The following is an 18,794-nucleotide window of genomic DNA, read 5'->3' on the forward strand; positions in this document are numbered from 1 at the left end:
TGCGCCTGGGTCCGCCCCACGCAAACCCGACACCCGTGTGCCCACCACGCTGTCCTCCAAACCGTGGCACCGCCGGGCACAGAAAAACAGCTCTTTGCCCTGCTGCGAAAAGGCATCCTCGGCTGCGAGCACCTCTGCGGGCTACCCCTTCCCCCCTGGACCCAGCACACCCCTCCCACCACCCATGACCCCCAACCCTCCCACTGCTGCCCCCGGGGAAGCAGAGCCGCCTCCGGACGCGGCTGGTGCCACAAGGAGGGGCCGCCGAGGTCTGTGCTTTCATGACAGCCGGAGTAGCCCCGGTGGGCGGGAGGGCCATCTGTCCCCTCTGGCCGTGCCGTCGCAGAGGGTGGGGTCACTTAGCCCTGATTCGGCCCCCCGGGAGGATCCCGGCTACCATCGGGGCCGAGACCCCCGAGCCCTGCACCGCCTCCCAGGCAAAGCCCTCACCCAAAAACCGACGGGGGCTCCGCTTAGCCCCCAGGCTTCCCCTCCCCATCCCCGTCCCCTGTCCCTGGTAAACGGGGTACAGCGCAGAGCCGCGAGAGAGGCCGCGGGGATGGGGAGCGGGAAGGAAGGAAGGAAGGAGGGCGGGCGGGAGGGAGGGAGGCGGGGGCCGCGACCCGGCCCGGGACCTGAGGGACCGGGGGTGCCCGGGGGCAGTGCCAGGTGCGGCGGGCAGGGCCCGGCCCCGCCCCCAGGCTCTGATTGGCCCTTTCGAACCGAGCGGCCGGCGCGGGGCGGGGGAGGGCGCCCTGGTGCCCGGCGCGGGGGCAGCGCGGCGGTGCCTGCTGCTGGTGAGTATCGCGGAGTGCGGCCCGGTTCGGTTCGGTCCGGTTTGGCTCGCTGTCACGGGGCTTGGAAGCGGCGGCAGCGGGAGGGTGTGCGGCGGCGGTGTGCAGCCCCCCCACCCCACCCTCACTGGGGTATGGCTTGGGGGGTGTGTGGAAGGGCGGTACCCTGGACCCGGTCCACAGGGAAGCGGGGGTCCGCCCGCCCGCTCCACAGGGAGCGCGGTCCCGCACCCTGCGGCGGTGCATCGGGAGCAGCTGTGGAACGATGGTACTCTGTCGATTTCGCTGTAAGCTGAGTATCGCGGGGAACCCCGTCCCGTCGGGACAGACCCCGGTATTGGGCGAAGCCTGTTGCTGGCTGGGATAGGTTCGGTCCGTTTCCCAGGGACAGCTGGTCCCATCTGGCTGAGTCTCCCTCACTGACATGGATGTGTAGCAGTTGAGTGCCGCGAAACTTACCCTGGGGAGGTGAGAGGGGAGAGTTTTTGCGTAACAGCCTTCAAACCAGTCTCTCCTGTGCCTCTCGCAAGCGTTTGAGGATGCGGAGCTGTTTTTGTAGGAAATCTGCCCTAGTGCTCTTGGCTGAAATGCCCATTCTTATTGCTTAGCACGCAGGAAAACGTCTGGCTCCTTTCTTAGCCCAAAAGCTGGCTGTATTCCAGGGATGCTGTGTGTCACCTTTGGCTCAGTATCAGATCAAGACATGGGCAAAAGTACATGTATACCTTTAGGACCTATAAGGTGTAGATGGACTATGCATTTGTAATTCTAAATATACTGGGTGGCTCTCTCATAATATTTTATGTTTAAGTCATAATTAATTGCTCCTGACTGTGGCCAGGCAGCCACCTGCTGCCTAGGCATCCAGAAATGCCTCCCTCTGTCTTGTTTTGCTGGACGAAGTGGTGTGGAAATGGGAGGGAGAGAAGGGTTTGTCTGTGAACATGAGGAAAGGGCCAGGGCAGTGTGTATGGTGTTAACCAGCCTCTCCCCAAACTGGATGCTCCTGTGGTAAAGGAGCTGACTGCATGTCTCCTGCGGAGGTGCCAGATGTTGAGATGAAGTGCTCCTCCCTGATTTCAAGAGGGTTTCTTTGCCCTTGACAGGTGAATCCAGGGCCTTTGCTGCTCTTTGGAAGGGGAGAGCAGGCTTGCTTGCCCAGTGCTTGTGTGTGCTGTGACCGAGAGGTACAGAAAGGCAGTCCCTGAGGAGAGCAGTCAGCGTGCCTTAATGTAAGGAGCTGGTTGCTAACTTATAGCCCATCACTTGGAGTGACTAGTCTGGTTCTTTCTCTTTTGTGCCTCTGAGGCCTCTCCAGGGAATCAGAGCTCCTGCTGACTCAGGAGTGCAACAAAAGGGCTCTGTAATTGCTGTAGTGAGGGAGAGAGTAGCACTCCATGGATGTCCCTTGTTGTGCCTACCTCTTTTTTTCTGCATGTTAGGATATGTGTACAGAAAACAATCTCTAGTATTCTGTAGTAGGTTTCATCACATACTGACTTGCTTGACAGCTTCTTTCAGTGTTTTTAAACATGGGTTTCAGGAAGCACTGTCAAGATCAATCTACAGTTTCCAGCTGCTCTGGGTTAGTCAGTTGTGACTGCCTTTGGGCACTGTTGGAATAGAAGATGATGTGTTTTGTACCTTAAACATAGGGTGAAGATGTAAACGTGTTTTGACTCAAGGATTTTTAATAAGTCTGTAAACCCAAGGTTTGTTTTTTTTTAAATGAGTCTGTGAATCTCTTTAGGTTCCACTTAAGCTAGGTCAGTGATTGCTTCATCTATGTTTTAGGTATCTGTGAAGTTGTGTATTTATTTTATTATTTTTTGTCTTTGTAAACCATGCAGTCAGGTAAAATGGACTGAGTTCATCGTGTTACAGAATAGCTTGTAATGAGTGTAGCATATCTTGCTGGTTGAGCCCTAGTGCATGATCCATAAAACTCGATACAACTGATACTAAGCAGGCTATCTCATGTGGCATCTAGGAACATGTGTTTAGCACCCTGAAGTATTTGGGTGAAGCACTTTAATATTTGCTGACTTTGCTGTTTCTCAGATTGCCTGGGGGAAAAGTGGTGGGCATCTCTCTGGGGAGCAGAGGCAGTCTATGGTCTTGCAAGGCTGTATGATGGGGATCATCTCCAGGGTGTGTATGCACCCCATTTCCTGAGAAACACCTATCCCTATGCCACATGTGAGTAGATAGATAGGAAAGAGAGTTGAGAAAAATGTACCTAATGTTGATCCACAGCTCTAGTCCTTTGTTGGAGGTTTGGCAGTCGGCCAGCCCAAGGCAGCTTCTGCCTTTCCCAATATATCATTTGGGGCTGACTGCCTGTCTTGCAGCAAATCAGTGTCTCTGTATTGATCAGACATGAGGCACTACTGGGCAGCCTTTCTCCTATCCTCCCATCCCACTGAGCAGGCTGGCAGCAGAAAATACATGTTTTACAAGAATGGTGCTGGCAGGGGGGGGGTGTCTCTGCATTTGCTGAGCTTGGAGCTTGGCTGGTTGCCCTCCTGGTTGGGAAGGACTTGCAAATTTCTGCTCCTTCCCTTGCATAAAGTGGTAAAGCAAGTTGAGACCCCTCCTAGGGACCTTGGAAATGGGAATGGCATGACCTGAGGATATGTGTGGGACATGACTCAGTGCATTTTCATCCTGGGGTCTTTAGAAACTGAAAGGTTCATAGCTGGAGCCACCTGAATTCAATATCAAATACTTGCTCCGTTCATTATGTACAACTTTTTGATGCCAAGGGAACCCTACTGGTTTTAGAAGAAGTCAGATTTGGTTGTGACTCTACCTCGTACTGCAGTATTTGCCTCATCACAGCACCTTCTGCACCTTTGCAGGCTGACTACATGAAAGTGGCAGACTTCTGGATCTTCTCATCCCATGCCTCTCCCTGTAAGTGATAAGATTGCAGTAATCTGTACTCCCAGCCATCTCAGAGCTGGACTGTTTGGGATCTGAAAAAAGGCAGTGGTTACTGTGTTAATTTTTCAACTCAAAAATAATGTAGGGTAGCCTGTCTCATCAGAGGGGGTTTTGTTAATTGTTATTTGGATGTCCTGATAATAAATGAAGCTGGTTTTAGTTTCTGGAGAACCCTTTGGCATATGGGCTTACAAAATAACTTGTTCTAGAAGAGCAGCTCCTTGAAGTTCAAGTCCCCCAATTGTCTTCAATCTCTTTTTTTTTATTTATTTTTCGTTTTTTTTCCTCCACTAAACCAGTTTTTGTTAGGCATGCCACAAAACTGCAGATGCTGAGCATTCTTGTGATAGCTGCTGTGTGAATATTTTGCTTTGTTCGTATTTTGAGTGCTCCCTGAGAATTAGGCTGCCTTTTGTTTTCCCTTGGCAGTTAGCATGCTGGAGCTCTTGTTAGCCTATATGGAGCTCCTTATTTTAATGAGACCATCTTCTCTGCTGGCTGTTCTGCTGTTGTTTTATTTATTTTTTTTAATCAATGAAGCCTCTTACTGTGACTCTCTTGGGACAATAGCTGTCTTATGCTAAAGGAAAATGTATTCCCCTGAACAAAGCTGTGGGAAGCATAACATGCTCATTAGTAATGCTTGGTATATACACTGCCCTTGCCTTGTTCATTCATGGAAGGAAAAATGACATCAAGGAGAGGATGTATCTTCCTTTTTTCTTTTTTCTTTTTTTTTCCCCCTTTCCCCTTAGAAATAAAAGGAAGGGGAAAGACATCACTTGGAGTGTCTCTGACAAAATCTGTGAAGTTCTAGCAGTCCTGATACAATTGACTTCAGCCCAGAAGCAAGCTGCTCTTTTCTAGTCATAGAGGTAAGCTGTTTGAAGAGCCTGTCCTATATAGTGTGAGAGGCTCAAGGCAGTGGGAGGGAAAAATGTGGAGGAAACAACAACGTTTTGCTTTGTGGGAAGGGGGAAGAGGGAGAAAGAACTATGTTTTCTGTGATGGGCTATTTGGCCTTCTGCTGTTGGAAGGCCAGGCTGTGCAACAGATGGAGGAGGAGAGAAGAATGCCATCTATGTGTAAAGCTTAGCATCTGGGACAGCAGAGGGAAGTTATTTATTTTTAAAGGCAAGCAGATGAGTTAAAACTGCCTGACAATGTCAGCAATCTGGTTTCCAGCTTAACCAGTAAGATGAAGTTTTATTGCAGTTATTAAGTAACGGAACAAGAAAGCTGATTTTAACTGGCTTCAAGACACAGGTAGGTATGTTTTGAGCTTGTAGTGCCCTCCAGTACCACCATGGAGAATCAGACTGATGACATTCCTTCTGGTAGGTGTGTATGCAGCTTATCTGGCAACACTGCACATCTCTAGACGTGGAGACTACATAAACGGACTTGCTGATCCCCAGCTCAGCGTAAAGTTTGTGCTGGGCTTTCCCATGATTGAAAGCATTGCTGGAAAATTCTGTATTGGCTTTAGAAGGGAAAGGATTGACCAGATTGCCTCTAAAACTTTCCTTAAGGATTATTTTGTCAAGGAATTGTCCTGACGACCATAGTGCTGCAGTAGTTTGCAGCATTCATTTGAAAACATAGGCTAGCTCCCTGGAAAGTTAAAATCCCAATAGAAATTAATAATCATAGAATCAGAGAATCAGCTGGGTTGGAAAGGACCTCTGAGATCAACCCTTAATCCACTACCACTGTAGTTACCAGACCATGGCATTGAGTGCCTCATCCAACCTTATCTTAAAAACCTCCAGGGACAGAGAATCCACCACCTCCTTGGGCAGCCCGTTCCAATGCCTGATCACCCTCTCTGTAAAGAATTTTTTCCCAATATCCAACCTAAACCTCCCCTGGTAGAGCTTAAGACCATGCCCTCTTGTCTTACTGATGGCTGCCTGGGAGAAGAGACCGACCTCCCCCCTGGCTACACCCTCCTTTCAGGGAGTTGTAGAGAGCAATGAGGTCTCCCCTGAGCCTCCTCTTCTCCAGGCTGAACAGCCCCAGCTCCCTCAGCCCTTCCTCACAGGACTTGTGCATTTATTTCCCTTGGGTATCTATACAAGAAATCCCATTCTTCTAAATTATGTCCTTGATTTAAGATTTTCATACTCTTCAAAGTATTTCACGTAAACTCAGGATGCTTATACGTGTATGCACACATGTACAAGATACACTTGTAATAGCTCAGAAAGGAAAGATGAATGCCAACATTGTTAAATCCAAGAATGGTTTAAGTGTTTAGAGTTCTCTCTGGCAAAGTCAACGCCTCAGAGCCTTCTTTAAATCATGCAAGCCTTTGAGTATTATTTATGCATACATAGCTGCTACTTTGTGCTCTAATAACTGGCTGAATACTGGATCAAAACCTTAGCTACTAAAATACTTTACTCTTTCTTCCTCCATTCCCAGTTAGATGTGTTCTTGTTTTTCTTGGAATTTTCATGAAAGCAGGAGAGACTGTATTAAAATTTTTCTTCTTTTTCCCCAGGGGGAGAAACTAATGTAAATGCAAGTGACCATGCAGAATGCAGTTCAGGTAATGTTTGAATCCTCTGTAAAAGGTTTTTATTTAATGCAAAAATCTACCCTGAAGCAAATTAAATGATAGAAGCCCCAGAGTTATCCTTAGTTAAAAAAAAAAAAAAAAAAAAAAAGTAATAGTTTTTCCATTTTGCAAATAGAGAAATGTGATAAGGCAGATAACCAAGTGTTGTATTAGATAGGGGATCCTTTCTCTTACTAAGTGCTGCTACCTAAGAAGGTTTCAAAGTCAGAGGCTGAGATTAAGAGGTGCTTTTAAAAACCCTGTGTTCTAGTTAATAATTTAAATATAAATAAATACATTTTCCAAACACACACACTTCCTGAACTGAAATAAAGCAGTTAAGAATACCAGAAGGATTCTATCTCTTTGGGAATTCTTTAGGTGAAATTTCAGTGGTGTCCTTTTCTTGAAAGGTAAAGGTACTTCTCAGCTTGAAAATATCCAATCCTTATGAGCAATGATAAGGATTCATGTTCAAGTGTGTTATGTTATAGGTTTCCTCTTTTAACATCATCATTTTAATGATTTAAACACAAAATGCCTTTGAGGTGTTTAATCAGAGAAATCTACTTATTAAATCTATGACTGCCTGTAGAAACTTATATGATAAACTGCAGATTTTATTACTTAAAGTGTGCCGAGGAAAAAATCTGAACAAATTTAAGGCATGTTTGTTTTTTGCTTTATTATTTCAAAAGTAATTTTAAATACAAAGAAATTAAGAGAATGAATATAGTAGGACTTCTGATACACTATTGAGTTACTAATGAGAGCTGCACTGTTCATGGTTACTGTTGTGTTGGTTTGATGTCTGTCTGAACAGGAATGAGCACTTATTCTTAGGATAATAGGTCTTTAGCACAATTCACAGCTGCAGGTTTTTGTCATCTACTTGCAAATGCCTTCAGCTTAGTGAAATCTTCTGCAGGTGTGGTTTGGAGATGACCTTCCCTTAAGTCCCAGAAGTCCCCTGACTCCCAGACATGGGCCAGGTTTGGCAGACGTGTGCCTGTATGACCAATGGATATCTGTGCGGCATGAAGCAACTTTGGTGCCTATGCAGGAAGATCTGTCCATCTGGCTGTCTGGCTTGCTGGGTGAGGTTAATAAATCAGTGTCTAATACATGCCAAAGCACTTTCAAATAACCTGCTCAATGCTGACACTTAATACCTGTAGTTAAGATTATTAAAAGCTGGAGTGCTTGAGCCCGAATGGTGAGAAGGATTGCATTAAAATGCATGCTTTGGTTTGGGATTTTATTAGCTGCCACCTCTTAGAGGTATGATGATTAGTTGTTCTAATTTATATTTCTGAATGTTGTTAGTCTAATTAAAACCTAATTAAGTAGATATTTGATTTCAGTTAGATATTTCTACTCATTTTCAGTCTTTTAACACTAGTAAATTATATGATGGCTGAAATGTTGTGCAAGTTGCCTCTAAGTTAAATTGAAACTTATTTACCTTCTGTGGACTAACTCTAATATTGACTTTTTTGTTTTTTTAGGAATAGAAATTAAAGCAGAACAACTGCTAGAAGAACTTGATAATGGGGTACTGCTGTGCCAGTTGGTTGATGTTCTTCAAAACACAATTAAAAAATGTGGTAGCTCAAATAATTTAAGGGTGAGTCATAGTGTGATCTTTGTTTTTTTTATACATAATATAAAGTCTTTAATTGTAAGTAGCTGTAAAAGTAAAGCAAGTGAGTAAGTCTTCCCAAAGTGTCATTCTGTGTGCTATGTATCTAGAGACTGATTAACAACAGTGTGGCACTAGAGATGGACAAACTATCCTTACATAACAGATGGCTTACTCACTTTGTTATTCAAAACCTAATGTCCCTACTAGTCTTTTAGTTTGATTTCAGTAAAAGCCTTGCCAGAGGAAGATCTAGTCCAAGTCTGGAGATTGCTCCCCTGATAACATCAGTGTTGGTTGGTACCAAGATACCACTGCACTTGGTGGAAGTTTTATTCTAGACACTAGTGGCTAAATTCTGGTATATAGGTTAGTCATGAAAATATCTATACTGAGATGTACCTGGGGTGGGTGCTTTTTGTTAGGAACCAAGGCTGAGTTGAAACACACATCTCAGTCAACTTGCAGTCTGTCTGCAACATAAAATAGTGATGTGTCACACTAGAATATAAAACAATGTAGTACTGTGCAGGTAGTACAGGTATAGCTACAGCAGTGCTTGAGTTTGTCAAATAGTATATTGCTAAAAAATATGCCCTAATTAGTAGTGTTTCCCTGTGGATCAGGAAGAACTATTTCATAAATATCTGGACCACTTTTTTGTGTTTACCTTTTATCTAGTAAATCAGTATTAAATAAAGGATATTTACCAGTAAGTAATAGAATTACTAGTATTAGAAATAGAATTAGTAGTATTAGAATTACTATTAATTGGCCTGAGGGATGGGAGAAGACAGTGTGGCACTTACGGAAGAGCCATGTGAATGCTGTAAATCTTTAGTGTTTGGGTTTTTTTAAGGAAGACAAGATGCCCAACTTTCGTACTTTTGAATTGTTTGTTGAGTTTTGAAAATACCAGTTTAAAACCTAATAAGTACTGAACAGTTTTAAAGGAAACTGCCCTTTCTGGTCTCTTTAGATTTCTTCTTTTGTAGAATGGGCTCTAAATTATTGAAACCTGAGTTCAGTTTAGTTGATTTGGGGTTCTCTCTCTGTGTTTCATTCTCCTGCTATGAACAGAGCTGGGGAGCAGGGAATAGCTGTGAGATGACTGTGAAACCACTTTTGCTCCCAGCATATGGGGAAGCAACTGTATGGACAGCTTTGGGAGAGGCTGCAGAGCTAAGGATTGTTCATTCAGTGACTGTTCACAAAGCTAAGGTGGAATGCCATCTACATTAGTCTAGGGCTTTTTGAATAGAATGTAGAGTGTATTTTCCTTTGCAAATAGTCTTTGAAATGTGTTGGCAGGTTTGGTGTGCACAACATACCTTTTGTTTTCTTCCCTTGCCAGAATTTTCCTATGAGAAAAGTTCCATGTAAGAAGGATGCACCACCGGGATCTTTTTTTGCCAGAGATAACACAGCCAACTTTCTTAACTGGTGTAGGGCCATTGGAGTTGATGAGACTTACCTCTTTGAATCAGAAGGTTTAGGTAAATCTGTATTTTTGTAAGATTCACTTCGGTCTGTGTGTGGGTAACTACTTGGTCAGGGAGATCTCTTGTGAATAGTCTTGTGAAGTTTTTGTCACAACTGTACCTGTCGTGTGCAAACTATTAATTTTTTAAGGCAGCATTTGCATAAAAGCCTTGAAAAATCAGTTCAGTGACTGCTCTAACTTGCATGATGCTTTTGCAGCTGTCTAAAAGGGGCTGTGTGGGAGGAGGGGGGGAGTCACAACTGTGCAGCGAACTCGAATGTTTTCCTTCAGTAAAAAGGTCCACTGAAAAACAGGAGAAAATTGTGGTTTCATTTTCCCTTTGCGGGAAGACCACAGGGCCATGGAGTCAGCTCACAATAAGATCCTTTATTTGGTATTGGAGTTCATTCTTGTTGCAGAAAGCCCTCAGAATAATGCATTCATGACTCCTAAATTTGGTAACTATATCAGGGCATTGTGCCTGAAGTGACAACAGTCTGTTGGTAATTAAGTTACTTCAGGACCAAGTTGATGTGACTCTAAACCTTTTGTATTTTCCCATTTAATAAGATAGTTATAAATATTGCCAACTCTGTGTATGCCTGCCCCAATGCACAGTCTGTCCCTGTAACAAACAGCTTCTAGAATGATACTTCCATATGGAATAAATTTCTTTGACTGGTAATTAAGAGGAACTGCTTTCATTGTGTGGTGGATAATAACATGTTCTTCTACCAGCTATTATGTCAGTAAAAATTAATTAATGCAAAACTTTCTGTGACAAGCCAAATAGTGGACGTATTTTCAAAGCCAAAATATCTGCCTGTTAAGCAGAATAGCAAAAAATTGCAAAGTACTTCTGTTTCCAGTAATCAAATTAATTTGGTGTAATATTTACTAGATTTTCTTGAAGTCTTTGTGCCATTTAATGCTATTTAAATGGGAGGCACTGTTTTCATTAACTGCTTTTCTTTCATGTTCTCTTCCTTGCTTGTTGGACTGCCCATGCCTTCTATACTGGATAAGTCACCTTTTAAAATAGTTGAGGAAATATCCTCATTTGCATCTGTCTCATCCTAATTTAACTAGGGAGTGTATCTTTTTTCAGTGCCATAGAATACAGATGAGTAGGAGAACTGGGCTATAAGAAAATTAGTCCCAATATTTTTTCAGGTCAACGTGTATGAACTGCATTGCTTAAACATCTTAGTTCCTATAAGTGGCTGGGTAACCAGAACCTGTTTAGCCTCCCTGAGATAAGCAGACAGGATTTCCTAATGCTGTGGCTTTTGCTCATACCCAAGAAGTGTTTTGAAGTCTGATTGCAGCTCTTGACACAAGCTTTCTTTGTGGCATAAATGTCTTCTGTGAGCCTTTTTGGCAGTAGAAATGAGCAGACTTGCAGCCTCCTTGATGATGAAACATTCTTTCCACTGATGTTCTCTGTCAAACTTTCAAGCCCTTCTTTATTAATGGATAGGGATAAGACCATTTGACACTTGTCCTTTTCCTGTCAGATATATAGAGAAACACTTCCTGAAAAGTGTAGATGGCTCTAAAGAAAACAAAGTGGCTCCTGAGGCAGCAGAAAGGGAGGGTAAACATCATGGGATACCCTTTGACATCAAGCAAAAACAAGTGTCTTGATCTCTGCCAGGGGTGTTATATCTGGGTTTTTCTCTTCTGGATTCAGACAAATTATACCACATAAACATGACACACAGAGATAAAAAAAGGCCAAATCAAAACAAAACAAAAACAACTAAATGACCTTTACTACCTATTAGGTTATGGCTACATCAACTTTCTATTCTAGATTTACCCTTCATAATCAGATCTTATAAAAAATCAGATCTTAGAAATAGGACCAGATGATGTAAACAAGAACATCTGACTTCATTCTCAGCTTATACTTTACGAAATACTTCAGTCTTATTTAAAGCAAAGTAATTTTAAATATCAGACTGAACATCAGAAAGATACTAGATTTCATCAGCAAATACAGAGCTAGCTCATTATTTTCTCTTCAGAGTGAATTTTGGGTTTCTACTGAATATTGTTACTGCACAGTGTAAAGAAAGTCAGACTCAGTTATATAAATGTCACACCTTATGAACATTGTATCTACATTTTTTCCCATTTCTTATACTTGATTGTGGTCAGGGGAAAGAATGATGCTGTGATTGTGGTTTGAGGAGAGTTGAATGAGCTTTCTCCCAGCTTTTGGTTTCTGAGTTATTAGGCAGTATTCCGAGTTTGCTAAGAAAGCACAGGGACTATGTGTTTTCTATAGAATTCATACAACTAGGTTCTTGGAACATGTTGAGAGCACCTCAATTTTGAGGCTTAAATGGTGAAAGAGGAAGAAATGGTTACTTGTGAGATTTTTAACTATTTTCTTTCTCTGAATGTGGCCTTGTTTCTTTTTCTGCACACTTAAAGATGAAAGTTTCAAGAAACCAAAACAGAGACTGCTTTTCTTCTGACTCTTCCATTTTTCAGTGCAGCAGTAGAAAGAGCTGAACACTTTCATTTCACAGTTTTGAAGAAAACCCAGAAGACCTGCCACAGTCATCTTCACAGCATTTGGCTGAATTCCATCTCATTTTTCAGCTCTTCTGTGTCCCTGTTCGGTTTTGTGCATGCAGCTGCTAGAGCTGCTCGGAACTGAGGGGTGCAGAGCATCCTCAGCATTGAGCACTAGCTGGGTTGATGTGGGCACAGTCTTCAAGAAGCAAAGCATAGTGCAAAACCCTGCACTACTACCATATCTGAGATAGAGTTTCTTCTTTTCTGTGATTGCAGCTAGCATCTGATGTTCGAATCTGAGTGTTTGTCTCTTAAACCAATATAATTCTTGCCTTCTTCTTACAGTCAGGTTTTGCCCATTTCAGATACAGCCACACAGACAGCAAATTCTGAAGAAAACCTCTGGGTGGATGGGGCAGGAGGTGGAGGATAGGGAAAGGTGAAATGAAGGTATAGCATGGAGTAGGGGGGCTGCCACCAGCAAAGTGGGAACCTCTAGTGCAGCTGGGTGAATCTGCCGTATGGATGGACCCTGGTAGAACCCAGAGCTTTTAAAGTGATAGGAAAAAAGACCTCTTGCTTATTGCAATGGTAATAATTACCCAGATTATTATTTCACAGCCATGAGTTTAGGCTGCCTGGTTGTGCATAGCCATCCACTTGTCAGCTATGTTGCATGCAGCGTTTTCTCCTCTGGCTGTTTATCTACAGAATGTGTATGTACCTGTATGCATGAGCATGAAGAGATGAAGTGTGTTTTCCTATCTGCAGTTGGTGGTTTCTTTTCATCTTCAAGACTATTATAATATATTTAGGGATAGGGAAGGGAAAAGTTTCATATCCAAATGTTTCCAGTTCACATCAAGAAAGAACAGCATAAAACCAAATAAAGCATATTTCTTTTAGGAGGTAGAGAGAAGCTTAATTTCAGGAGTGCCAGGATGGGTTTAAACCCTTCATGGAATAAAGTATTAGAGCATACAGTGCTCTATCCATGGTAATGTAGCTTGCCTCTGGGTTGAATGATTGCAAAATTCTACCCTCTGTTCCTTATCTTCCCTTCTCTGTACCTATTTGCACAGGCCTGCCACAGTAATAAATATGATCTGTGACTCCCTTTTATTCTCTTTCCCTTTAGTTTTGCACAAGGATCCAAGACAAGTGTATCTTTGTCTGTTGGAAATTGGACGCATTGTGTCCAGGTATGTGATCCCTACTTTCTTTTAAAAAGAAATTGAAAAAACATATTCTGTTAAGTGAAAGCTAAGACAAAGTTAAAAGTCTGTGGTCATTAAGTGCAGTGCAGTAGATGTTAATTCTGTGCAGAAAGTAATGAGTAGCTTCTGTACTACCACCAGACAACATTAATATTTTTTCAAATAATTATCAGACTCTTCATGGAGAGCTGCTGATCCATACTGATCTTTATAGGGGTAGGTTTAAGTGCTGCATTCAGCCCATAGATATGCGTACATCTAAGAAGAACTCCTTTAACATTTAATATTATTTCAAGTTGGTTTTTTAAGCACTTTTGGGAGTTACAAAAGCTTGAAATATGAATCAATTCTTATCAGTCTCTAAATTTAGACTTCTAATTTGTTTCTACTGCAGAGCAGGAAGGTTTAAGATAGTTTATCTAAATTGGATTGGACCTAAATTGTGTAGTTTTGACAGTATTTTTACTACCTTCTCTGGTAGTTCCAAGACTATCTTTGGGAGGACTTCTATCAGAAGCTGAAGATTGCTCCTTCTCTTTGCATTTTCAGGGCAGTTATTCCTCTGACTAACTAGTGCTGTTTCCTGTCAGTCAAGCCACTCAGAATTTCAAATGTTTGCTATCAGCACTTTATTTTTGTTTTCTTTAGTAAATTAGCAATTAAACCCTCTACTTCTGTATTTGCATTAAGGTATGGAGTTGAACCTCCTGTACTAGTAAAACTGGAGGAAGAAATTGAGCTAGAAGAAACATTGCTGTTGACCTCTGAACCATCACCTATTAGTCCAGCAAAGTCTTGTTGTCACCATGGGGAGCTACATGAGGCAGTGAGTACTACTTGTTTATTGTGATATGTGCTTTCAGTCAAACTCTAAGTTTAGTGCTTCCATGATCAGGCTCACTAAGTGTAGGCTTGTTTTAATCTAATATTTATGAGCTTCCTTAAAGAGGAAACAGAAGGGCATGCACCTCTTTCAAACAATTAATTATTATTTTTTTTTAATGTAAGCAAAATGCTGTCATGCATATTTTGGAATTAGTGCATGTAACTTGGTTCCCTCCACACACCAATTGTTTCTCTGAATATAAGAAATACTCTCATTCACTTTTTCTGACGTGTCAATATTCCATGGCTGTAACATATACTTCAGTGTAATGTTTTCATCAAACTTCATCAAATGTTGAAGCAGGCTTTCATGCAATGTTTTTGAAAAAGACTTTAAATAAAACCTCTATAGCTGTACTGGCTGAAAATGAATGTATATGAAGAAGAGGAAATTCTTTGTGAATTGGTCCAAAAGGAATGAAGAATGACATCCTATTTTGCTTAAAAAATGCATATTGAGACTTTTAAAAATTAATTTATTTTATAGGCCCTCCGTGTAGTAATGTAAAATCTGTGCATAGTTGGGAATGTCAGCTACCAGATCCTTACTCTGAAAAGTCACTGGTTTTGCTGCTCAGCAATACTCTTGACCTTCCAATGTGTTAGGTTTCTGGGTGGCAGTAACAGGCACATCTTTTCTAACCCTGGACTTATGTGGGAACTTTGTTTCTCCTTTTTTGCAGTGTTTTTCTCTTTGGGGATATCATAGAAGATTAATTTATAAAATCTGTACAAAAAGATAGGGATAATGCTGCAGTAGCCCTGGGTCAGGTGTAGCAATGAATTCGGTCACAGGAGAGACCATGGCAATATCTTTACAAGTTTGTGGTTGAAACTGGATGCTACTATGTACAGTGCTATAGACAGATCATAAAAAGGAAAGTAAAAATATCTTAAAATTGAAGAAATCATGGAAATATAATTCTAGCAACTCAAAACAGTTTGTTCCTTGTTTTAGTCTTTTACTTTACATTTTGAAGCTCTATGTAACTGAGATTTTCTTGTGAGGGAATTGTAGTGTTTTCTGAAATTATGAGATGAAGATATCAGTATTTTTTCTTAAATTAAATATCTCAATAAACTATTAAACACATGCTTCTGTTGAAATACTAATGAATGCTTTCAACTTTAATAACTAGGTTAAACATATAGCAGAAGACCCTCCCTGCAGTTGTTCCCATCGATTTTCAATTGAATACTTATCAGAGGGACGTTACAGGCTGGGAGACAAAATACTCTTCATACGAGTACGTAGTTCTTCTATTCCATTTTATATTCAAAATGGGGAAGGAAATGCTTTTAAGTGGTAAAAAAAAACCCTACTTTTTATGGTATTGTTTTAGATCACTTATTAAAATAAGGTGTAGCTTGTTCGATCTTGCAACCACTGATTTTTACAGCCACACTAAATTAAGCAAGTTAGTAATTCCCTGTGGTGTTTCTAAAATTTCAGTAGCAACTTGCAATATGAATAAGGATAATGCAATAGAATTACCTGAGATTGTTGTTTGTTCAAAATCTGGGTGCTTGGGATTTATGATTTGTAGGATAGTTTAGCTTTGTCTTCAGCAGGCATAAGGTTTTCTGGAATTAGAATATTATGCATAATTTGAACAAAACCTCTCTCCAAAAGTGATGCTGAAAGAGGGGTTAAAATATCTTCTGTATGTATGCTTTCATTATTTCCCAACATATAATGACTGTCTCTGCAGGACAAACTATCTAATAAAAGAATTGAGAAGCATAAACCTTATTTATCACATAATTTCTCTTTTTAAAATTGTTTCTCTGTAAGAAAGGAGGTTCTATTTTTAGTCAGTTTTGATACATCTTAATGTAAGATGAAGACTTAGTGCTTCATAAAACAAGATAGAAATCTCTTGTTCCTTTCTTGCTCCTACCTCCTCTTCCTCCATACGCAGATGCTACATGGCAAGCATGTGATGGTTCGTGTTGGTGGAGGCTGGGACACTCTTCAAGGCTTTCTGCTTAAATATGATCCATGCCGAGTGCTTCAGTTTGCAACTCTGGAACAAAAAATCCTGGCCTTTCAGAAAGGGGTCACCAGTGACAGTGTCCCCAACTCGCCAGCTAGAATTCAGGAGCCTCCTGTCATGAATCCAATGTCAGCTGTCGATATGTTTCCAAAGCACCCATCAAAACACCCCACTACTCCTGTGTCTGCTGCCAAGGCTGTCCACACAGCCAGTGCCAAGAAGGTTGTATCTACACGTCCTCAGTCCCCTCTCCTGGCATCACCAAAAGTGCCACCGCACCCATCCCCTGCAGCCAAGCCATTGGCAGTCAGGTCCAAACTACAAGGCTCTTCAGGGACCGGTGTGCAGTCTCCTCTCAAACCATTAGGTGGCACCTCGAAGAAACTGCAGCCTCCTGCACATAAGTTGCCACCTTCTGCTCATTCTCAGCCTGCAAGCAAAACCTCTTCAGCTGCCCGAACACGAATGGCTCTCGTTCACTCCGAAACCCTGCGCAAACGGATTCGGTCCCCTGATGCTCCCAAGATGAAATTTGCCCTGGCTCAGGGTTCCTCAGCACCGGTGCTGCATCCTGCCCCCTCATCCTCTAAAAAACAGCTGCCTCGCTCCCCTGCCACAGCTGAAACCTTGGCCTCAAAACACAAACGTGTGGCCACTAAGCCTGTGTCTGTCACTGAAGCCAAAGCCAATTCAGTGGCTCCGAGGGCTGCTCGGCCCCCCATTACAAATCTCTGTGCTGTTGCCAAGTTTGCACATTCCCAGCAGCTCCTTGTGAAACCTCCTTCTGAAAATACTATCGAGGCCTCAGGAACTGGGTCTCGGCGTCATCAAAAAGCTCCACAAACAGCTTCTGACCTGGCAAGGAATCTGAAAAGTGCTTCAGTTCTAAAACATTCAGCTTCTGCCCCTTCCCTTGCAGTTAGCAAAGCATCAAAGTCTTCACCTACATTGGCATCTACAAGCAAAACCCTCTCATCAGCTGTCAGCAAGCAGCCAAATGTCAGCACAGCTTCTCAGGTTGGACTCGTTTCGCCCAAACCTCCAGAACGCACTCCCTTGTCTGTCGTACGGCTTCCTCAAACCTCAGCCAAAGTGGCAGTGACCAAAAAGCCAGCTCAGCCTTCGACCAAGAACTTGCAAACAAGTGAAAGCTTGGCCCCGGCAGCCAAGAAGCCTCTCCCTAAGGGAAAATTGGCAATGGCATGTAACAAAGGACAGCCTGGGGTATCAAAAGGTCCTCTTACAAAGAGCAGGCAAGATGATCACTATTTTGTGATGACAGGGAGTAAAAAGCCCAGAAAGTAAACTTAATTCTTAATTTCTACAAAGCCTTAGCTTTTTTCAAGTGAGCCTCTGAGTATTTGCTACACAGAGGATAAGGGGAAAACATATAACACTATGTTTAGCATGAAATATTAGGTGTAACATACATTTTGCTGCATAACTTACAGTAAGAACTGTATTTATTTTGCAGTGTATTTGGATTTATTTAGAAGTGTGCTTGCTTGCAGTTTAGCACTGTGGAGTAGAGAATATCCCTATTTGCTGCTAGCCTGACCTGCTACAGGAAGGCAGGAGAGATGAAACGGGAGCTAGGGCTGCTGCTTTTGCTGCTGCTCATTTTTTAAGGGAGCTGAGCCTGCCCAAGAACCATCTGCCCAGCTCAGCCCAAGAGATTCAGGTGGTTCTGGAATACCTACATCTAGGCCTGTGGCAAACTAGAGAGCTGTGCACAAGCTGTAAATGTTTTAGTGCCTCAGACAAAACTGGTACTTCACCACTGTTCTGGAACCCAAATTACCTGGATGTATTAGAAAGAGAAGGAAAGCTCTAGTCATGTTTCAATTTGATAGCTGCCATTATCACTGTTGACTGTGTCCCCTGTATGCTTTAAAGTGGCTTCAGGTCACTTGGAAGTGGAGCCTTCTTGGTTTGCATTAATCTGGACATGGAAAATCATGGCCTTGATTGCTCAATTTCATTGTGCCTTAGCCTCTCAAATTCATGACAGATCTCTTCAGTGAATTATGCTACTTTTAAAACCCTGGGCAGATGACCTTGATGAGTTCATGTACTCAAATGACTTTAGGTGAGCCCAGTCTTTTCTAGAAAGCTCTTGCTGCATGGAGAGAGTTGCTGGAAGAGTGCTTTGCCCTGGGATGGAGCCCCAGAGTAGCTCCAGCAGCAGTGTGAGTACTGACCTGGTGCTTGCAGAGCCTTATCGCTCTGCAGGAGTGGCCTTTACATGTAAACTCAATCACTGAATACTTCATTCAGAATTATACATTAATTTCTGTGGGCAGCCTTAATCTGAAGTGGCTTTTTTTTTATTTATGAAGACCTTCTTGCCTGGCTTGGGGGAGAGGTATTTTGCTTTACTGAAAAAGTAATGAGGGACTGTGTTTGCGTTCAGATGTCTGAAATTGCCAGAAAGCTGTGCACTGTTTGCATTCTCAACTCCTGAAGATTTTCAGTGGGTTAAACAGCTGTGGTGCTTAGCACCTTTACACTCAAGATAAGTGAGTTTCACATAGATTAATAAAAACTACTGCTTTTGGGAGTGGCATTGTTTAGGATATTTTGGGTTTAATGAACAGTTGTTCCTACAAATAGCAAGGAGCTCTGAAGGTCTGTGAAGAAGCACTGCAGACTACTACAACTCTCCATGCCCAGGGAATTTACTTGTGGGCAGGAGACAAGATGTATAGGAACTGCAGTTTCAGATGTTATATATATTT

At 42.3% G+C, this 18,794-nt stretch overlaps 1 protein-coding gene across 1 annotated transcript; it reads left to right on the forward strand.

The window, feature by feature from the left end:
* The first annotated feature begins 752 nt into the window (after positions 1 to 752).
* On the forward strand, positions 753 to 17,496 carry GAS2L3 (growth arrest specific 2 like 3). The gene is made up of 11 exons (XM_030460046.1): positions 753 to 797; positions 3,656 to 3,710; positions 4,496 to 4,615; positions 6,247 to 6,294; positions 7,232 to 7,400; positions 7,812 to 7,930; positions 9,300 to 9,441; positions 13,096 to 13,159; positions 13,865 to 14,000; positions 15,199 to 15,306; positions 15,982 to 17,496. Exons 4-11 carry the CDS (start codon positions 6,265 to 6,267, stop codon positions 17,359 to 17,361), a joined length of 2,148 nt encoding a protein of 715 aa, XP_030315906.1. The 5' UTR covers positions 753 to 797; positions 3,656 to 3,710; positions 4,496 to 4,615; positions 6,247 to 6,264; the 3' UTR covers positions 17,362 to 17,496.
* Positions 17,497 to 18,794: the final 1,298 nt, after the last annotated feature.

The sequence above is a fragment of the Calypte anna genome, chromosome 1 (assembly GCF_003957555.1).
Source record: "Calypte anna isolate BGI_N300 chromosome 1, bCalAnn1_v1.p, whole genome shotgun sequence".
Taxonomy (NCBI): domain Eukaryota; kingdom Metazoa; phylum Chordata; class Aves; order Apodiformes; family Trochilidae; genus Calypte; species Calypte anna.